This window comes from Rhinoderma darwinii, chromosome 6 (assembly GCF_050947455.1).
Source record: "Rhinoderma darwinii isolate aRhiDar2 chromosome 6, aRhiDar2.hap1, whole genome shotgun sequence".
NCBI lineage: Eukaryota > Metazoa > Chordata > Amphibia > Anura > Rhinodermatidae > Rhinoderma > Rhinoderma darwinii.
The window spans coordinates 110,456,535-110,477,262 of NC_134692.1; the positions used below are offsets into that span (position 1 = coordinate 110,456,535).

A 20,728-nucleotide genomic window follows, 5' to 3' on the forward strand; every position below is an offset into this window, starting at 1 on the left:
TTTTTAACATGGTTTTAGGGGAAAAAATTTTATTTTTTTTTTTTTATTTTTTTTTAAAAATGTATATATTTTTTCTTTATTGAACTGTTTTTTACTTATTTTTTATTAGTCCCCCTAGGGGACTTGAACCAGCGATCGTTAGATTGCTTGCATTATATACGGGAATACTAATGTATTGCAGTATATCACTATACTGACCGCCTCCTTTGAGGCAGGGCTTAAAAGGAGTACAAAGGTGGCAAACCTAGGGGCCTTCATTAGACCCGCAGGCTGCCATGACCACCATCGGCACCCCGCAATCGCATCGCACGGGGGGCGATGGCATGTCGGATTCTAACTATTTAAATGCAGCGGTCGCGATTGACCACGGCATTTAAGGGGTTAGGCGGGCGAAATCTAAGTGATCTTGATTCCACCCATTACAGTGAGGTGACGGCTGTATTATGCCCTGTTCACATGGCAGACTTTGTTTGGCGGGTCCCCCGCAAAATCCACCGCGGAATTATTCCTGTCATCGGCTATAAGATTTCTCCTCCCATTGACTTCAATGGGATGTTCGAGCGGAATCTGCCCTAAGATTGAGCAGGATGCTACCTAAATCAGCTAGCGGAAAAAAGAATCCGACTCCCATTGAAATGAATGGGAGGCAGAGTTTTGCGGTGGATTCCACCTCAAAAATTCTGCTGTGTGAACAGGGCCTTACACAGCCGCCACACGCTAAGTTTAGAGTGCTCTCAGCCCATGAGCCAGCTCCATAATTCCCCTTAACGGATTCCATTTACATGTACATGTGTAGCTATCGTTATCGTGACGTTGAAAAGCCGTTGAAAAAGTCAAGATAAAGGATCTTGCAACTGTGTATTTAATGCGGTTAATGTCAAGATGAAGATGGCCACATCTGTACGTGGCATGACGTTAAGGGGTTAAATACTTATAAACACTGGCATATGTGTGGTGCTGAGGTTGCAAAAGCATTTGGACCCCTAAAATACATATTTTTAAAACACAAGATTCACTGTAGATACGAATAGGAACAAACAAGTTGCTCCTTATCTTAGAATAAAGACCGTTTGAAATGGTTCAGCCTTTTAATTGACAAGTATATAAAATGGCTTTTATAATAAACTAATCCCTGTGCAATCGCTCAATCATCCCTCCACCCAACATCTAAATTCCTGCTCACAACTCTTAGCCAAGTCTCACCGGCTTGTAGAGGGGGCAGTTCTACTAATAGGGAAACATTAACGAATTGCTTTAATGCTGTTATTTAATGCAATGACGACTAAGACCACAGGTTTAGCGATGCCTGGGCTTGTTTTCTGTGCATTGGGTGGTCTCTCCTAACACAATGTGATTTTCTTCTCTCAACCTCTTCCCAGTTATCAATGTCAGGATCAGATGCCTTCTAGGACCGCAGTGGTCCTGGAAAAAAACAATATCATTGGGGGCTATTGGGGCCGGATATTTTCGCAGTGTGAGGTATCAAGAGGACAACTTCTTCCTTTCTTCCATAGTTTTTTCACAGCAGCCATTAGTACATATTGTTACATATAGAGGTTGGTAGTAGAAGTTTACTATGTTAGGCTCTATTCACATTGTGCATTAGTGGGGTCTGTCAGGAATTCCCTCTAGCTTTCCAGTATTTTTGACTGCAAGTATTGTGTGGTCTGCAGGGCTATACTTGCTATGAAAATTCCGAAGACTTGGTGGATTCCATTGAAGTCAATGGGGTCTTTCAGGATTTGTCAGTATCCTTTTGAAAACAGGTCCAGCATAGCTGTGATGGTTCTGTTGTGAATGGAAGCCATGATTCTAGTGTGAACAGAGCCTTATATGTCATCCATTTGTTTTTCTTCCTTTGTCCTTCCTTGTTTTTCTCCTGCCTAACTGCTTTCGTAGACCGTTAATGTTACGTTACCCTCTGTCGTTTTTATCTCTTTCTACATCTACTCTATAGAGATTTTGATGAATATAAAATAAAACCACATATCTTATATGTATTAATGGAAAACCTTTTTCTTTTACCAGATGATTCTCCCACTCCTGATCAACCTCCAATGACCATTTACAGTCAGATGGAGTCTGGCGACGAGACTCAATACACTGCCTCTAGAATTAGGAAAAGTTCCTTGCTAAAGGCAGACGGTGAAATAACCAACTTGGCCCCCAGCCTGACTCCAGCACCCCAGCCGACCATCTCCTTAATATCTGATGATAATACTGATGCGCTCAGCGTGGAATCTCTTACATTGGTCCCTCCTGTTGATCCGCAGAGTATTCATACATTCAGTTTTACTGTTGAAGCTACAACAGAACCTGGAGATGACGTCCGGAAAGGAGACGAAAAGGCTGATCTCAGTGCAGTGGAGGAAGAAGATGAAGAAGACGACGGGCATTAAAAACGAAAACCAAGTCACTTCTATTTTTACTATGTAAAGTGTAAAGCCATATTTTCAGCAATGTTTAATGGGAAACTGACACTACATCTGGTGTGTTCTCCAAGGCCGAGAATTACCAGTGACCCCAGAACCATGCAAACATTGTCACATCCGAGATGTCTCTGAACATTCAGTACGCACATCCATGGAAAAGAGCTACAGGCCTGCTACTGTACATGCTGCACACATCGCTCTCATGTTGCTTCTATGCCATGATATTTTTGCAACTAATAGGACCTATAGTACTGAATTTGCAAAAACCACTTCAATAACAATGAATTCATTTACAGTCTTGTTAATTTCTGTTCCGCCATTTAATTTAGTATTGAATGTCGCTCTGGAAGACAAATTCTTAATCGTTTTCTTGATGGTATTTGAGGCAAAAATAATACTTTGCACTGTTTGGCACTTTAGACCATTTATTTACACTGCCTGTGCCGTATTATTTATGTCTTATAACTGACTTATGACTATATTACTGTCCTTGAGTTTTATCAACCACCATCTTTTGTTTCTATGGCACCAGCAACAACTTCTGTTCAAACAATGGGGGATAGCTATGAAAATGAGTGCAAAGAAAAATGCCTGTGTTGCCTCTCTGGGGTTTTAGTGAAGAACATATATAGCGTCCATTAGATTTATCATGAAAGTGAGGGTCTAGCTTCTATGAATTCGCCAATTTTTAGTATAACAGATTCTTTTTTTGACTCTGCTTGACGTATTTGGGGGCTAAAGAAACCTCCAAGTGCTCACACTCCACAAGGTTGTTCGAACGCCCGTTAACTCCAATGGAGCATAGTTCACACTTGACAAATTGTATATGGGAAATATATACCCACATTCTCTAGAAAATACCCCCAACGTCTGCACTGTTATGCCACATCAGATTGACCCGTTATAATAGTTTTTCACTATTGCCTTCAGTTCATGTCCTCTGGCACATTGCGTTATTTTTGCATCTGAAATAAATCATGGAATAGAGTATATACATTAGACACAATGGAGTTCATTCAGTTTTAGGTCTCCCCCCAAGGTCTGTCCTGAATTGGTCTATGCGTTCATTGCTTGTTCTAACTCCTGCTGTTTTTCATTTCTATGGTTTGTAGTGTAATATAGATGCAGGTCTGACCATATTTAAAGGCACTGAATTTTTTTCACATTTTTCTGGCTTATAGTCAGAATTTAAGTCAAACACGCTGTACATATATTATTAAGTCAGGTACACTGTATATAGATTCATTGAGGGCTTCTCGTTTGTCACTATTTTAAGACCGTATTAGTATTATCAGTGTACAGTCATAGCATAAAGGATGATGGGCTTGCAGATGAGTCGAAGGCTGTGGTAAATGTCATATTATAGTACGCGAACAACTATAGCGCTCTTTAATTTCTATACAGTTTCCATTGATACGTTTCCACGGTAGTGCATGTTGCTCTCTGGGCCTCCCATGTCTTCACGGGTTCCCAGGACAGATCTGATTTTTGTTTTTATTCTTGCGGCTCAAATTATTAATGTCCGATTACCTGAGCATCTACAGTTCACGTTCGGATTGTGTCTTGTCCAGCAGCAATGGGCTTATATTTATATTCTGTGTATTTTAGATAATTTTATACCTTTAACAATCTTCTCTACTTACTTTTTTGGAAGTAAGTACAGAAGCACAGTGGTTTAATGGAAGACTAAACATAGAAAATGCACACACAAAAAAAAAAACCTTTATCCCAGCACTTCCTCCCTTCATCTCCTTCTTTACTTTTGATTCTATTTTGTCTCATGTAACCACTAAAACTGAGAAATATATAAACAAATCTCTGTGTGTACCAGGAGCTGAGCCATTTACCCCCGTTTTCATACTGTCCTGTTTCTTGCTGTGAGACAACTGTCTGGAGCAGGAGCCTCTGCCCTGTCTGCAGTAGGACAAAAAGATTGTTAAGCCACGCACTTGTCTAAGCACCACACTCTTAGTCGTGTCCCAAACAAAAATGGAACAGATCAGCAGAAGACTAACCACTGTGTTCTGCAGAATTTCTACAAGACTGTTGCAGGAACATGCAGAAATCCTGCAGACTCCCAAACTGTGACGACAAATATATTTCCTGTTTACTTATATCACTCATTTTTAGGTTTGGTCTTTCTTTAATAGTACCCTTGGAAGAACTGGCTGTATACCAGTCTGTCCATGATTGTATCAGACAAGAAGTGATCATTTTTGGATCCAGTTGTTTTTTTATGCAGAAACCTAGCTGGTAGCTTGCCCTGACCTACATAGACGAGAGGGGCACCATAACAAAGCTTAACCTGGCTCCCCAATTATAGTGCCGGGTTTTGCTATCTCGGACAGAAGGGCCTGGTGTTTGATGCCTTTTTCATCGCCTCTGAGTAAATTCCCACCCCCCTTCTTTGCTAACATGCAGTTCCTCTGTAGAGAGGAGTCAGTCACAGGTTCTCGCCACCCATATAGCAAAGGAGATCAGACTATTTAGGGCAGGGCTCGCTCATTTTCAAGGTAGCTTTATCCACTGTTATAACAGACACTATGCCAGGACCAAAGGGAAACCGAACACCCAAAAAAGTGGAATTTTGTCTGGTAAGATGACTAATAGACCTGAATCTCAACAGTTGGTCAATGTATTTATTGACCATGATATTTAGTATATCATTTTTTATGGTAATACATGCAACCATACAGCTTATTGGCATACAGTGTTTTATACTGCACTGACTGTTTACGTTGTGTGGGTATTATCGCTCTAAATTAGGGGAGAGCATTTTAAGGCTCGTTTTTTTCAATGGTGTTGGACCCTATTGCAGACATATGGACTGAATGGCTATAGTTAAGTCTTAAGAGCTAGCAAATGTTTGTGGCAACCAGTATGTATTACAAAGCAGCCTCTCAATGTGGGGAGATACACAGCACTGTGTGTAATGTCTCAGTCCGTGTTCTCTTCCTTCAGAAAGGCTATGTCCTAGTCTATATACACGCGGACTCATGCGTATTCATTTCTGAATTTTTGCAGAGAAATATATAACCACATCCTTCTCCATGTGCAGAAATATTAAGTCACCAAAAAGTCGTACAGAATACTTCAAATAAAAGTGATACAGTATTCATGTATCAGGATACAGGGGCTTTTTAGGTTATGATAAATTATTAATAGGGAAATGGAAAATAAATTTATAATTATTTTCTAATTTTGAGTGTTTCTATACTTTGTTCCCTTAATCATGTGTTTTTGTTTAACGAGAGAAAATAAAATGAATAAGTCTTGTGACTCACGTCTTTTGGGAATTACATTACAAACATTACACAGAGCCAGACCCTCACGCAACATCCCATCATACGACTGCGTCCTCCATTGTAGAATGTAGCATCAAGGGGCATCCTGCCACATAGCCCTCTGCCTTTATCCTCCTACATAATGTTACAGCCCTTAACCTCCATCATACAATATACCATCGTTCAGACTTGCCTCCCCTAATGCAGAGTCCCATCACATCCCCAAATCTCCATCTTGCAACATTTCATAATGGAGCCCTGCACCTACACTTTAAGATTTCATATTGCAACTCTTCCCTGCGATCCTGCACCTGCACGTCCATCATCAAGCCAAGCTGCAGCTTTGCTTCAACCTACCTGTAGGATGTATTCAGATGTTGCCGTGTAGATGCGGTAATAACTGTATGCGTTTTTACTCCAATTTGGTGCATTTTTTTTGTGGTTGCGGTAATAAATGCAACCGTATCAAGAAATACACCCAATTGCTGTTAAACACATGCAGCTTTTGAAACCTCAACGCAACATCTGATTGGGCCCTAATGGTGTATTCACAGGGTGCAGATTTGCTGAATTTGCATACGGTTTTACAGCAATTTGCTGCAGTTTCTGTACTGACTGCAAAAATTTGGCAAATCTGTGAAAACGCATGTGGTTTTGCTGTGTGGTTTTCGGCCACGTGACAAAACCGCACCATGTAAATACACTCTTACGCAGTTTTCCCAACATCCCAATTTTCACAGAAGTATCTTGTTTGTAGACAGAGATTCTTGAGAAGGGATGTGCAAATATGTCCATCACTGTGAGCCAGGGGTATGGTTTTGGCATTAACCCTTATAGTCCTGCCACATGATTTCCCTCCTAATTTATCTAAACTACATTCTCTCGTCGCATATGAGAGTCATTAGACTGGATGACTTTTCTCTTTCTCATTAAACAAGGGCAAAAAATATCTGGTGTAGTGTAACAAAACAATAGGCTTGAAAAAGGCCCTGCGAGGCCCAAACTTTTTAATACTGTATTGCCCCTATGGACTAATAAAGAGCAGAATTTAACATAGAGACCGGTTCATTGGAATTTCTCTTCTTTCATAAAACAATAGAAGTTTCGAATACATTGTCCTTGTGATATAACGGCTTTGCATATGTTACAACAAAGTACAGATTCATTATTGGCACAGTACACCGTAAAGCTTGCCCAAGACATATGGCATATAAAGAATTGCTCCAGATTAGTTCTCCTGTGTACGTTCTCCTGTGTGTGTGTGTGTGTGTGTGTGTGTGTGTGTGTGTGTGTGTATATATATATATATATATATATATAGATCAGGAGCTGTGAAGGCTCTCCACCTCAGGGTGCTCTCACATTTGCTGAATGGAACCCGGAACCCTCTTTTTGCCTTACAGCTAATTATCGCTCGGCAAAACAGCACGCGTTTTACCACTAATTGCCACGGTTTTGCGATGTGATTTTTGGCTGCACATCTACAGGTGAAACAAGTGGAAATTACTTGTTTCACTTATAGAAGCCGTGCGTGTTTTCATGGTTTGCCGTGTCTATACAATCTACTTTTTAGACCATCTCTTGCAATAATGTATATCCATTAGGAAAATGTCCAGTATGTTTTGCAGACTCTGGGTTTTATATTATTTTTGTGCAAATACAGTGTGTTACAGTATTTGGCTTTGTACTGAGATTCCACCAAAGAACTTCTGTTTCCTAGACATGTCTCATGTTTCATGTTTCACGTTCAGTAATTTTAAGCCCATTTCATGATTCTGTATTTAATAAAGAGCGTTGTGTATAAAGTACATTTCTCATTGCTTTGTGGCTGAGTATTGTGTGTGTATTAATGTGGATGAATGCCAGTCTTCGCAAAACGTAACTAATATGACTGTAGTGAGTTCAGACGTAACGTGGGTGAGGTAGCCCAAGTACTTTCCTTTACACTTATCTGGCACGTTTGGTATAGGAAGGTGCCAGACTAGAAGATTTCTTCAGCTGTTTAAACATTCAGTGGAATTGTCACTTCTTCTGTAGAAGTCTGCCATAAATGAAGTTTCTCATTCATCACAATGATCTGATGTTTTCGCCTTACATTTCCATGTTTTTAGTTTGAAAACATAAAAGTAAGTTTGTAAATCTCTTGTAGCATTACTACTAAATCCAATATTATCCGCGCTGTCTTGCCCTTTCACAATTATGTTGGATCCAGTATTAGTTTTGATTTTTCGCAGACTAGAATTTAAAGGGCTTTGCCCATCAGGGATATTTATGGCATATCCACAGGATATGACATAAATGTCAGATAGATGCAGGTCCGACTGCTGAGCTACGCAGTTTCCGTAAGCTACACAGTTTTTTTTATTACATGGATGGAAATTATGGGAACCCGTTCTACAGATAGGTGTGCGGGTCCCAGAGGTGACAATTATGGCATATCCTGTGGATATGCCATAAATGTCTGTGATGGGCAAACCCCTTTAATTTATAATTAATAGCTGTCATAAGGAAACTAGACCTGCCAGCCCCATAACATACAGTGAACAGAAGTTATTACAGTAGGTGTATTGACTGCAGCATAACTGAGCACAATTTACTGGGAAATTGCACTACCTAGTAACATTGACATCAATTGGGATGTATATATTAGTTATCATTAGAGTTATGTTCCTATGTTCGGCTTATTTTAAAGAGTACCTGCTGTTAAAAAAAAAAACCCCAAAAAAAACACTCGTTGGGCAGCTGTATACACCAATCCGCCATAATATATTAAAAACACTGACATAAGGTACGTTATATTGTTTATCTCGTTACTATGTCACCTGTCAAGGGGAGGGATATATTATGCGGAAAGTAAACAGTCCGTTCTTAAAGTTGAAAAATGAGCAATCACAAGGAATTGAGCAAAATTGTGACGGCTAGAAAACTGGGTCAGTTCATCCCCAAAATAGCAGGTCTTGTGGGGTGTTTCTGTTATGCAGTGGTTAGGATCTACCAAAAGTGGTCTAAGGAAGGAACCAAGCACAGGATTCCAAGGATCATTGATGCCCGCTGAGGCCTCCCCGGGCACAGCGCTACTTTAAAAAAAAAAATAACCTATAACGAAACAGAGTCTATGACACTCAAATAATTATAAAAGTATCAATTTTATTAAATCCCCAAATTGTAAAAACACATATATCGAAGTATGAAATTCAGAGATGACTAACCACAGTAAGGTAATGGACACCAAATAGCAGAAATCATTAATGCACAAAGGTACAAAACCTAAACATATCACATGGGTACAAAAAATAATTTTTGCCTTTAATTAGACTTGTACACAGGCACAGAGAGAAATAATGTCGTCTCAATCTCCATGCACACTCCTACATCCAACTTGTATTTGTTAGGTGAGGCTTAGATGACCTTTAAATAGCATTTTAATAAACTATAAGAATGTATAGATGGCATATATAGTTGTATAATAGTACTTTACCCATAAGAATGGTAATGGCTGCCTGGCATCACACCCCGACGCGCGTTTTGGCTCAAGGCCTTCGTCTGGGTGTGGTGCCAGAGAGTCACAAGAAACGATTTAAAGTTCCATAGACCAATCAAGTGTGGTTGGCTTACGGAGTAGCAGCTGGAGAATATAATGAGCAGGTAGCCGGTATGAGACGCATGTCATCCCTGCCGGTCCCAGGGGCGCTACATCTGGCCGCCACCGATGACGTCAGATGTATCCATGACAACGGAGGCCACCACCGGTAGCCGGCGAGTACGCATGTGTCAACCCCACCTCCTAGAAAAACGTACACAAAGAAATTGTGCCGGACTCTCTAGCAGGGGGAGCAACCATATAGTGGTCAATTGACCTCATGGTAGACTCTGCATCTGCCAAAAGCGAACCAGTCTGTGGAAGAGCAATATTATCCCGATGGATCTCTGTTTAATAGCCCAAGATCAGTACAGTTGTATACTTTCCCATAAAAGTGACCATACGCTTCTCACACTTCCAGAAACATACATGATGTAACCTGTCCCTAAACTTTCCCTCTATATACAATACATGAACACACAATATGGAAATACATATTTCAGGAAATCAAACCATATTGAAACCTGAAAATGTGATAATGTGTAAAATATAAAAAATATATGTATAACGAATATGTAAAAATAAGTAAAAGTTAAATTAAATAAATAAATAAAAACATATATTACTACATTCTCCCAGGATGTGAAACGGGGACAAATGTACTAACCATTACACTACAGATAGTGTTACTAAACCATGAGACAGTATGAGGGTATGTTCACACGGCCAAATTTCAGACGTATACGAGGCGTATTAAGCCTCGTTTTACGTCTGAAAATACGGCTACAATACGTCGGCAAACATCTGCCCATTCATTTGAATGGGTTTGCCGACGTACTGTGCAGACGACCTGTTATTTACGCGTCGTCGTTTGACAGCTGTCAAACGACGACGCGTAAAAATACAGCCTCGTCAAAAGAAGTGCAGGACACTTCTTTGGACGTTTTTGGAGCTGTTTTCTCATTGACTCCAATGAAAACAGCTCCAAAAACGGACGTAAAAAACGCCGCGAAAACGGGGTGAAAACGCCGCGAAAAATGCGAGTTGGTAAAAAAACTTCTGAAAAGCAGGGTCTGTTTTCCCTTGAAAACAGCTCTGGATTTTCAGACGTTTTTGTTGACTACGTGTGAACATACCCTAAGCCTATATAACTCAGACTGTATTGCACAAAATAAATAAACACATAAGTGAAAATCTAAGTAGAAAAATTTATTTGTAAAATCATCCAGGCTATAAGCCAGGGACCCTACATGTATAAAACAAAATGTGCTAAACCACTACACTACAAATAGTAAGAAAAAAAAACTAGGGTGAATTAAACTATATTGCATTGAGAAAATCTTCCCCCTGCCAATGAGTATGAGGATTCTTACTCAAAAATTTAAAACAATATATCCACATGCAAATGTGTTAGTGTTTATATGAAAAACGTGAAAAATATAATAATGGTAATGTAACAAAAAATAATAAATCAGAAAATATAATAATCAATAATAAAATAAAAAATATATGTGTATAATAAATGATAACACATTTACCCAGGATATGAACCAGGGGAAGTCACTGTGTAGGGCAGATGTGTTAACCACTACACTACAAATAATGGTACTAAACTATGAAACAATACAGGCTTATATAATAAACTGTATTACACAAAAGGAATAAATCCATAATGTGTGAGGATATGAGTGGAAAAAATAGTTGTAAGTTCAACCGGGCCTTGAACTAGGGACATGGCATGTAAAAAAAAAGCAAACGTGCTAACCTCTACACTACAAATAATGCTGCTAAATAGTGGGGAAATATAAACATGTGAATTAGCTATATTATACAAAGGACATCATCCATATGCAGGCTTGTATAAAAACTCTCATGCCAAAAGTGATGATAAATGAGACAATTGATCCAAATAAGGTGCATAAAAATGTGTTAATGTGTAAATTAAAAAGAAAAAAGAAGAAAATATGTAAATAAATAAAAAAATATGAAAAGAAAAAATGTTACGAATGTGAAAAGAATGTGTGCAAAGTGTTTGTTAGCGAAAGTAAAAAGAAGAAAAAATTATGAAAACTTGGTATGTGTGCATGAAATACAACAAACTATGTGTATATAAAAATATTATTTATATGCCTTAAAGAGGCTCTGTCACCAGAATAAAAATGCTCTATCTCCTACATCAGTTTATCGGCGCTGGAATGTAGTTACTAGCAATGTGTTTTTATTTTAAAAACAATGTTTTTTAACGAAGTTATGGCGTTTAGAACATTTATGCAAATGAGGTCCTTAATGTCCAACTGGGCATTTTTTAATTTTCAACCAAGTGGGCGTATGACAAAGAGGTGTATGACGCTGGCCAATCCACATCATACACCTCTCTGTCTTACACCCACTGTGACGTCACTTCCGCCCACAGGTCTTTCATCCCTGCGTCTGAAGATAACATAGATCGTCTCCCTCCAGCCGGATGAGAAGTCCCAGTCGTCGGATCGGTAGTAGCAGCGGCGGCGGCAGCAGCGGAGGAGGCATCGCACAGTGCAGGTAAGCATATAGAACTCCCTAGAGATGAGCACGTTCATTATTTTTAAACGGTGTCCCCGACGACAACGAGCATTAAAGCTGCCTGACCACCATTTTCAAAACCCCCTTGGCAACGAGCACATAAGGGGCATTACCAGCAGTACCTATACCCCCTGGCAACGAGCACATAAGGGGCATATACACCAGTACCCATACCCCTGGCAACGAGCACATAAGGGGCATTACCAGCAGTGCCCATATCCCCTGGCAACGAGCACATAAGGGGCATTACCAGCAGTACCTATACCCCCTGGCAACGAGCACATAAGGGGCATACACAGCAGTACCTATACCCCCTGGCAACGAGCACATAAGGGGAATTACCAGCAGTACCCATACCCCCTGGCAACGAGCACATAAGGGGCATACACACCAGTACCCATACCCCTGGCAACGAGCACATAAGGGGCATTACCAGTAGTACCAATACCCCCTGGCAATGAGCACATAAGGGCATTACCAGCAGTACCTATACCCCCTGGCAACGAGCACATAAGGGGCATACACACCAGTACCCATACCCCTGGCAACGAGCACATAAGGGGCATTTCCAGCAGTACCCATACCCCTGGCATCGAGCACATAAGGGGCATTACCAGCAGTACCTATACCCCCTGGCAATGAGCAGATAAGGTGCATACACACCAGTACCCATACCCCTGGCAACGAGCACATAAGGGGCATACACACCAGTACCTATACCCCTGGCAACGAGCACATAAGGGGCATACACACCAGTACCCATACCCCTGGCAACGAGCACATAAGGGGCATTACCAGCAGTACCCATACCCCCTGGCAGTGAGCACATAAGGGGCATACACACCAGTACCCATACCCCTGGCAATGAGCACATAAGGGGCATTACCAGCAGTACCCATAACCCCTGGCAACGAGCACATAAGGGGCATTATCAGCAGTACCTATACCCCCTGGCAACGAGCACATAAGGGGCATACACACCAGTACCCATACCTCTGGCAACGAGCACATAAGGGGCATTTCCAGCAGTACCCATACCCCTGGCAACGAGCACATAAGGGGCATTACCAGCAGTACCTATACCCCCTGGCAATGAGCAGATAAGGTGCATACACACCAGTACCCATACCCCTGGCAACGAGCACATAAGGGGCATTACCAGCAGTACCTATACCCCCTGGCAATGAGCAGATAAGGTGCATACACACCAGTACCCATACCCCTGGCAACGAGCACATAAGGGGCATACACACCAGTACCTATACCCCTGGCAACGAGCACATAAGGGGCATACACACCAGTAACCATACCCCTGGCAACGAGCACATAAGGGGCATTACCAGCAGTACCCATACCCCCTGGCAATGAGCACATAAGGGGCATACACACCAGTACCCATACCCCTGGCAACGAGCACATAAGGGGCATTACCAGCAGTACCCATACCCCCTGGCAACGAGCACATAAGGGGCATTACCAGCAGTACCTATACCCCCTGGCAACGAGCACATAAGGGGCATACACACCAGTACCCATACCCCTGGCAACGAGCACATAAGGGGCATTTCCAGCAGTACCCATACCCCTGGCAACGAGCACATAAGGGGCATTACCAGCAGTACCTATACCCCCTGGCAACGAGTACATAAGGTGCATACACACCAGTACCCATACCCCTGGCAATGAGCACATAAGGGGCATACACACCAGTACCCATACCCCTGGCAACGAGCACATAAGGGGCATTACCAGCAGTACCCATACCCCCTGGCAACGAGCACATAAGGGGCATACACACCAGTACCCATACCCCCTGGCAACGAGCACATAAGGGGCATTACCAGCAGTACCCATACCCCCTGGCAACGAGCACATAAGGGGCATACACACCAGTACCCATACCCCTGGCAACGAGCACATAAGGGGCATTACCAGTAGTACCCATACCCGCTGGCAATGAGCACATAAGGGGCATTACCAGCAGTAACTATACCCCCTGGCAACGAGTACATAAGGGGCATACACACCAGTACCCATACCCCTGGCAACGAGCACATAAGGGGCATTTCCAGCAGTACCCATACCCCTGGCAACGAGCACATAAGGGGCATTACCAGCAGTACCTATACCCCCTGGCAATGAGCAGATAAGGTGCATACACACCAGTACCCATACCCCTGGCAACGAGCACATAAGGGGCATACACACCAGTACCTATACCCCTGGCAACGAGCACATAAGGGGCATACACACCAGTAACCATACCCCTGGCAATGAGCACATAAGGGGCATTACCAGCAGTACCCATACCCCCTGGCAATGAGCACATAAGGGGCATACACACCAGTACCCATACCCCTGGCAACGAGCACATAAGGGGCATACACACCAGTACCCATACCCCTGGCAACGAGCACATAAGGGGCATTACCAGCAGTACCCATACCCCCTGGCAATGAGCACATAAGGGGCATTACCAGCAGTACCTATACCCCCTGGCAACGAGCACATAAGGGGCATACGCACCAGTACCCATACCCCTGGCAACGAGCACATAACGGGCATTTCCAGCAGTACCCATACCCCTGGCAACGAGCACATAAGGGGCATTACTAGCAGTACCTATACCCCCTGGCAATGAGCAGATAAGGTGCATACACACCAGTACCCATACCCCTGGCAACGAGCACATAAGGGGCATACACACCAGTACCTATACCCCTGGCAACGAGCACATAAGGGGCATACACACCAGTACCCATACCCCTGGCAACGAGCACATAAGGGGCATTACCAGCAGTACCCATACCCCCTGGCAGTGAGCACATAAGGGGCATACACACCAGTACCCATACCCCTGGCAACAAGCACATAAGGGGCATTACCAGCAGTACCCATACCCCCTGGCAACGAGCACATAAGGGGCATTACCAGCAGTACCTATACCCCCTGGCAACGAGCACATAAGGGGCATACACACCAGTACCCATACCTCTGGCAACGAGCACATAAGGGGCATTTCCAGCAGTACCCATACCCCTGGCAACGAGCACATAAGGGGCATTACCAGCAGTACCTATACCCCCTGGCAACGAGTAAATAAGGTGCATACACACCAGTACCCATACCCCTGGCAACGAGCACATAAAGGGCATACACACCAGTACCCATAACCCTGGCAACGAGCACATAAGGGGCATTACCAGCAGTACCCATACCCCCTGGCAACGAACACATAAGGAGCATACACACCAGTACCCATACTCCCTGGCAACAATCACATAAGGGGCATTACCAGCAGTACCCATACCCCCTGGCAATGAGCACATAAGGGGAATACACACCAGTACCCATACACCTGGCAACGAGCACATAAGGGGCATTACCAGCAGTACCTATACCCCCTGGCAACGAGCACATAAGGGGCATACACACCAGTACCTATACCCCCTGGCAACGAGCACATAAGGGGCATTACCAGCAGTACCCATACCCCCTGGCAACGAGCACATAAGGGGCATACACACCAGTACCCATACCCCTGGCAACGAGCACATAAGGGGCATTACCAGCAGTACCCATACCCCCTGGCAACGAGCACATAAGGGGCATTACCAGCAGTACCTATACCCCCTGGCAACGAGCACATAAGGGGCATACACACCAGTACCTATAACCCCTGGCAACGAGCACATGAGGGGCATTAGCAGCAGTACCCATACCCCCTGGCAACGAACACATAAGGAGCATACACACCAGTACCCATACTCCCTGGCAACAAGCACATAAGGGGCATTACCAGCAGTACCCATACCCCCTGGCAATGAGCACATAAGGGGCATACACACCAGTACCCATACACCTGGCAACGAGCACATAAGGGGCATTACCAGCAGTACCTATACCCCCTGGCAATGAGCAGATAAGGTGCATACACACCAGTACCCATACCCCTGGCAACGAGCACATAAGGGGCATACACACCAGTACCTATACCCCTGGCTACGAGCACATAAGGGGCATACACACCAGTACCCATACCCCTGGCAACGAGCACATAAGGGGCATTACCATCAGTACCCATACCCCCTGGCAGTGAGCACATAAGGGGCATACACACCAGTACCCAAACCCCTGGCAACGAGCATATAAGGGGCATTACCAGCAGTACCCATACCCCCTGGCAACGAGCACATAAGGGGCATTACCAGCAGTACCTATACCCCTGGCAACGAGCACATAAGGGGCATACACACCAGTACCCATACCTCTGGCAACGAGCACATAAGGGGCATTTCCAGCAGTACCCATACCCCTGGCAACGAGCACATATGGGGCATTACCAGCAGTACCTATACCCCCTGGCAACGAGTACATAAGGTGCATACACACCAGTACCCATACCCCTGGCAACGAGCACATAAGGGGCATTACCAGTAGTACCCATACCCCCTGGCAATGAGCACATAAGGGGCATTACCAGCCGTACCTATACCCCCTGGCAACGAGCACATAAGGGGCATACGCACCAGTACCCATACCCCTGGCAACGAGCACATAAGGGGCATTTCCAGCAGTACCCATACCCCTGGCAACGAGCACATAAGGGGCATTACCAGCAGTACCTATACCCCCTGGCAATGAGCAGATAAGGTTTGCATACACACCAGTATCCATACCCCTGGCAACGAGCACATAAGGGGCATACACACCAGTACATATACCCCTGGCAACGAGCACATAAGGGGCATACACACCAGTACCCATACCCCTGGCAACGAGCATATAAGGGGCATTACCAGCAGTACCCATACCCCCTGGCAGTGAGCACATAAGGGGCATACACACCAGTACCCATACCCCTGGCAACGAGCACATAAGGGGCATTACCAGCAGTACCCATACCCCTGGCAACGAGCACATAAGGGGCATTACCAGCAGTACCTATACCCCCTGGCAACGAGCACATAAGGGGCATACACACCAGTACTCATACCTCTGGCAACGAGCACATAAGGGGCATTTCCAGCAGTACCCATACCCCTGGCAACGAACACATAAGGGGCATTACCAGCAGTACCTATACCCCCTGGCAACGAGTACATAAGGTGCATACACACCAGTACCCATACCCCTGGCAACGAGCACATAAAGGGCATACACACCAGTACCCATACCCCTGGCAACGAGCACATAAGGGGCATAACCAGCAGTACCCATACCCCCTGGCAACGAGCACATAAGGGGCATACACACCAGTACCCATACTCCCTGGCAACAAGCACATAAGGGGCATTACCAGCAGTACCCATACCCCCTGGCAATGAGCACATAAGGGGCATACACACCAGTACCCATACACCTGGCAACGAGCACATAAGGGGCATTACCAGCAGTACCCATACCCCCTGGCAATGAGCACATAAGGGGCATTACCAGCAGTACCTATACCCCCTGGCAACGAGCACATAAGGGGCATACACACCAGTACCTATACCCCCTGGCAACGAGCACATAAGGGGCATTACCAGCAGTACCCATACCCCCTGGCAACGAGCACATAAGGGGCATACACACCAGTACCCATACCCCTGGCAACGAGCAAATAAGGGGCATTACCAGCAGTACCCATACCCCCTGGCAACGAGCACATAAGGGGCATTACCAGCAGTACCTATACCCCCTGGCAACGAGCACATAAGGGGCATACACACCAGTACCTATAACCCCTGGCAACGAGCACATGAGGGGCATTACCAGCAGAACCCATACCCCCTGGCAACGAGCACATAAGGGGCATACACACCAGTACCTATACCCCTGGCAACGAGCACATAAGGGGCATACACACCAGTACCCATACCCCTGGCAACGAGCACATAAGGGGCATTACCAGCAGTACCCATACCCCCTGGCAGTGAGCACATAAGGGGCATACACACCAGTACCCAAACCCCTGGCAACGAGCATATAAGGGGCATTACCAGCAGTACCCATACCCCCTGGCAACGAGCAAATAAGGGGCATTACCAGCAGTACCTATACCCCCTGGCAACGAGCACATAAGGGGCATACACACCAGTACCCATACCTCTGGCAACGAGCACATAAGGGGCATTTCCAGCAGTACCCATACCCCTGGCAACGAGCACATATGGGGCATTACCAGCAGTACCTATACCCCCTGGCAACGAGTACATAAGGTGCATACACACCAGTACCCATACCCCTGGCAACGAGCACATAAGGGGCATTACCAGTAGTACCCATACCCCCTGGCAATGAGCACATAAGGGGCATTACCAGCAGTACCTATACCCCCTGGCAACGAGCACATAAGGGGCATACACACCAGTACCCATACCCCTGGCAACGAGCACATAAGGGGCATTTCCAGCAGTACCCATACCCCTGGCAACGAGCACATAAGGGGCATTACCAGCAGTACCTATACCCCCTGGCAATGAGCAGATAAGGTGCATACACACCAGTACCCATACCCCTGGCAACGAGCACATAAGGGGCATACACACCAGTACCTATACCCCTGGCAACGAGCACATAAGGGCATACACACCAGTACCCATACCCCTGGCAACGAGCACATAAGGGGCATTACCAGCAGTACCCATACCCCTGGCAGTGAGCACATAAGGGGCATACACACCAGTACCCATACCCCTGGCAACGAGCACATAAGGGGCATTACCAGCAGTACCCATAGCCCCTGGCAACGAGCACATAAGGGGCATTACCAGCAGTACCTATACCCCCTGGCAACGAGCACATAAGGGGCATACACACCAGTACCCATACCTCTGGCAACGAGCACATAAGGGGAATTTCCAGCAGTACCCATACCCCTGGCAACGAGCACATAAGGGGCATTACCTATACCCCCTGGCAACGAGTACATAAGGTGCATACACACCAGTACCCATACCCCTGGCAACGAGCACATAAAGGGCATACACACCAGTACCCATACCCCTGGCAACGAGCACATAAGGGGCATACACACCAGTACCTATACCCCTGGCAACGAGCACATAAGGGGCATACACACCAGTACCCATACCCCTGGCAACGAGCACATAAGGGGCATTACCAGCAGTACCCATACCCCCTGTCAGTGAGCACATAAGGGGCATACACACCAGTACCCATACCCCTGGCAACGAGCACATAAGGGGCATTACCAGCAGTACCCATACCCCCTGGAAACGAGCACATAAGGGGCATTACCAGCAGTACCTATACCCCCTGGCAACGAGCACATAAGGGGCATACACACCAGTACCCATACCTTTGGCAACGAGCACATAAGGGGCATTTCCAGCAGTACCCATACCCCTGGCAACGAGCACATAAGGGGCATTACCAGCAGTACCTATACCCCCTGGCAATGAGCAGATAAGGTGCATACACACCAGTACCCATACCCCTGGCAACGAGCACATAAGGGGCATACACACCAGTACCTATACCCCTGGCAACGAGCACATAAGGGGCATACACACCAGTAACCATACCCCTGGCAACGAGCACATAAGGGGCATTACCAGCAGTACCCATACCCCCTGGCAATGAGCACATAAGGGGCATACACACCAGTACCCATACCCCTGGCAACGAGCACATAAGGGGCATTACCAGCAGTACCCATACCCCTGGCAACGAGCACATAAGGGGCATTACCAGCAGTACCTATACCCCCTGGCAACGAGCACATAAGGGGCATACACACCAGTACCCATACCCCTGGCAACGAGCACATAAGGGGCATTTCCAGCAGTACCCATACCCCAGACGAGGCTGGACGCAGCCTGCAGGGCTTAGGAGGGAAGCCTCCATGACAGCCCTAGGAGGGAAAGGGTTAACTTTGTAGGGAAAGTTAGAGGTGGAGGAGGGACAGGGAGGAGTTAGGGGCCGTTACGGAGCTTCCCGCTGTTTTTCGGCAGTGAGCCGGAAGCAGCGGGAGAAGTAACCACTCACCAAGTAAGCTCCCGTTGCCCCGCTCTGTACGCCATGTCTGAGGCTGTTATGCTTGCGCGGCTGCGTGCCGCTGCTGTGCACCACGGTCCCGGCTGGTTGGAGGAGACCGTGGCTGCACTTACTATGATCCCCGACGCCGATTCGCCACGTCAGGCACGGCATATGAGGTCTGTTGAAGTGGGGGACAGGCTCCCCTCCCCCGGCCCCCTTCCTGGCAGTAATATGGCGGCGGGGGGGGAGTTTACAACACCCGCTCCTGCTCAGAGGAGGCAGAGAGCGTCGCCGGGGGTGACGGTGACTCAGGCCGGGTCTGCCCGTCGCTCCCGGCGGTCCCGACCTCCAGAACGCCTCAGCCCTGAGGTGGTCCCGCGGACACGGCGTCGCAGGGGGAGCCCTAATATGGACGCTGCAGGCCAGGCAGCTGGGAGGACCGTCCCTTCCCAGGCCCTGCGTCCTGGCAGGAATCCCAGGCCGCGACGGGGTCCGGCGGTTCTCAGGGAGTCGCAGGCCGGGCTCCCTGTCACCCCCCCCCATCAGATGCAAGATCGGGAAGACTAGTTACGGCCGCCCCGCCTGGTGATGCTCCGGCCAGGGGGCAGGCTTCATCAGGATCGTCGAGACGGACGCCTAGACCTGCAGCGACGTCGAGGCAACAGGTCCGGTCGGAAGTTTGGATCCCAGCGGTCGGGCGGCAGGTTGCCGGCCCATCTGCCAGCGCGTCATCATCCCCGGTTCGGAGATGTCGGTGGGATGGCCAGTCGTCGGCGAGAGAGGAGCTGGAAGACGGTGAACTGGACGTGTATCGGCGAGGGCAGGATGGTCCGGCTGACGGGAACACAGCGCCTGTGCAGCCCGGTGAGTGCATAACTCCATCTTTG

At 46.2% G+C, this 20,728-nt stretch overlaps 1 protein-coding gene across 11 annotated transcripts in view; it reads left to right on the plus strand.

Annotated features, from left to right (window-relative positions):
- CLEC16A (C-type lectin domain containing 16A) overlaps positions 1-6,774 on the plus strand; it is a 327,820-nt gene extending 321,046 nt beyond the window's left edge. For 10 of the 11 annotated variants that reach the window (XM_075830097.1, XM_075830102.1, XM_075830099.1 and 7 more), the window contains one exon: positions 2,029-6,774. In XM_075830097.1, the coding sequence (XP_075686212.1) occupies positions 2,029-2,399 (371 nt within the window). In that variant the 3' untranslated portion in view covers positions 2,400-6,774. The remainder of the gene's footprint in view (positions 1-2,028) is intronic. The other variant, XM_075830105.1, reaches the window with a different exon arrangement.
- Positions 6,775-20,728: the final 13,954 nt, after the last annotated feature.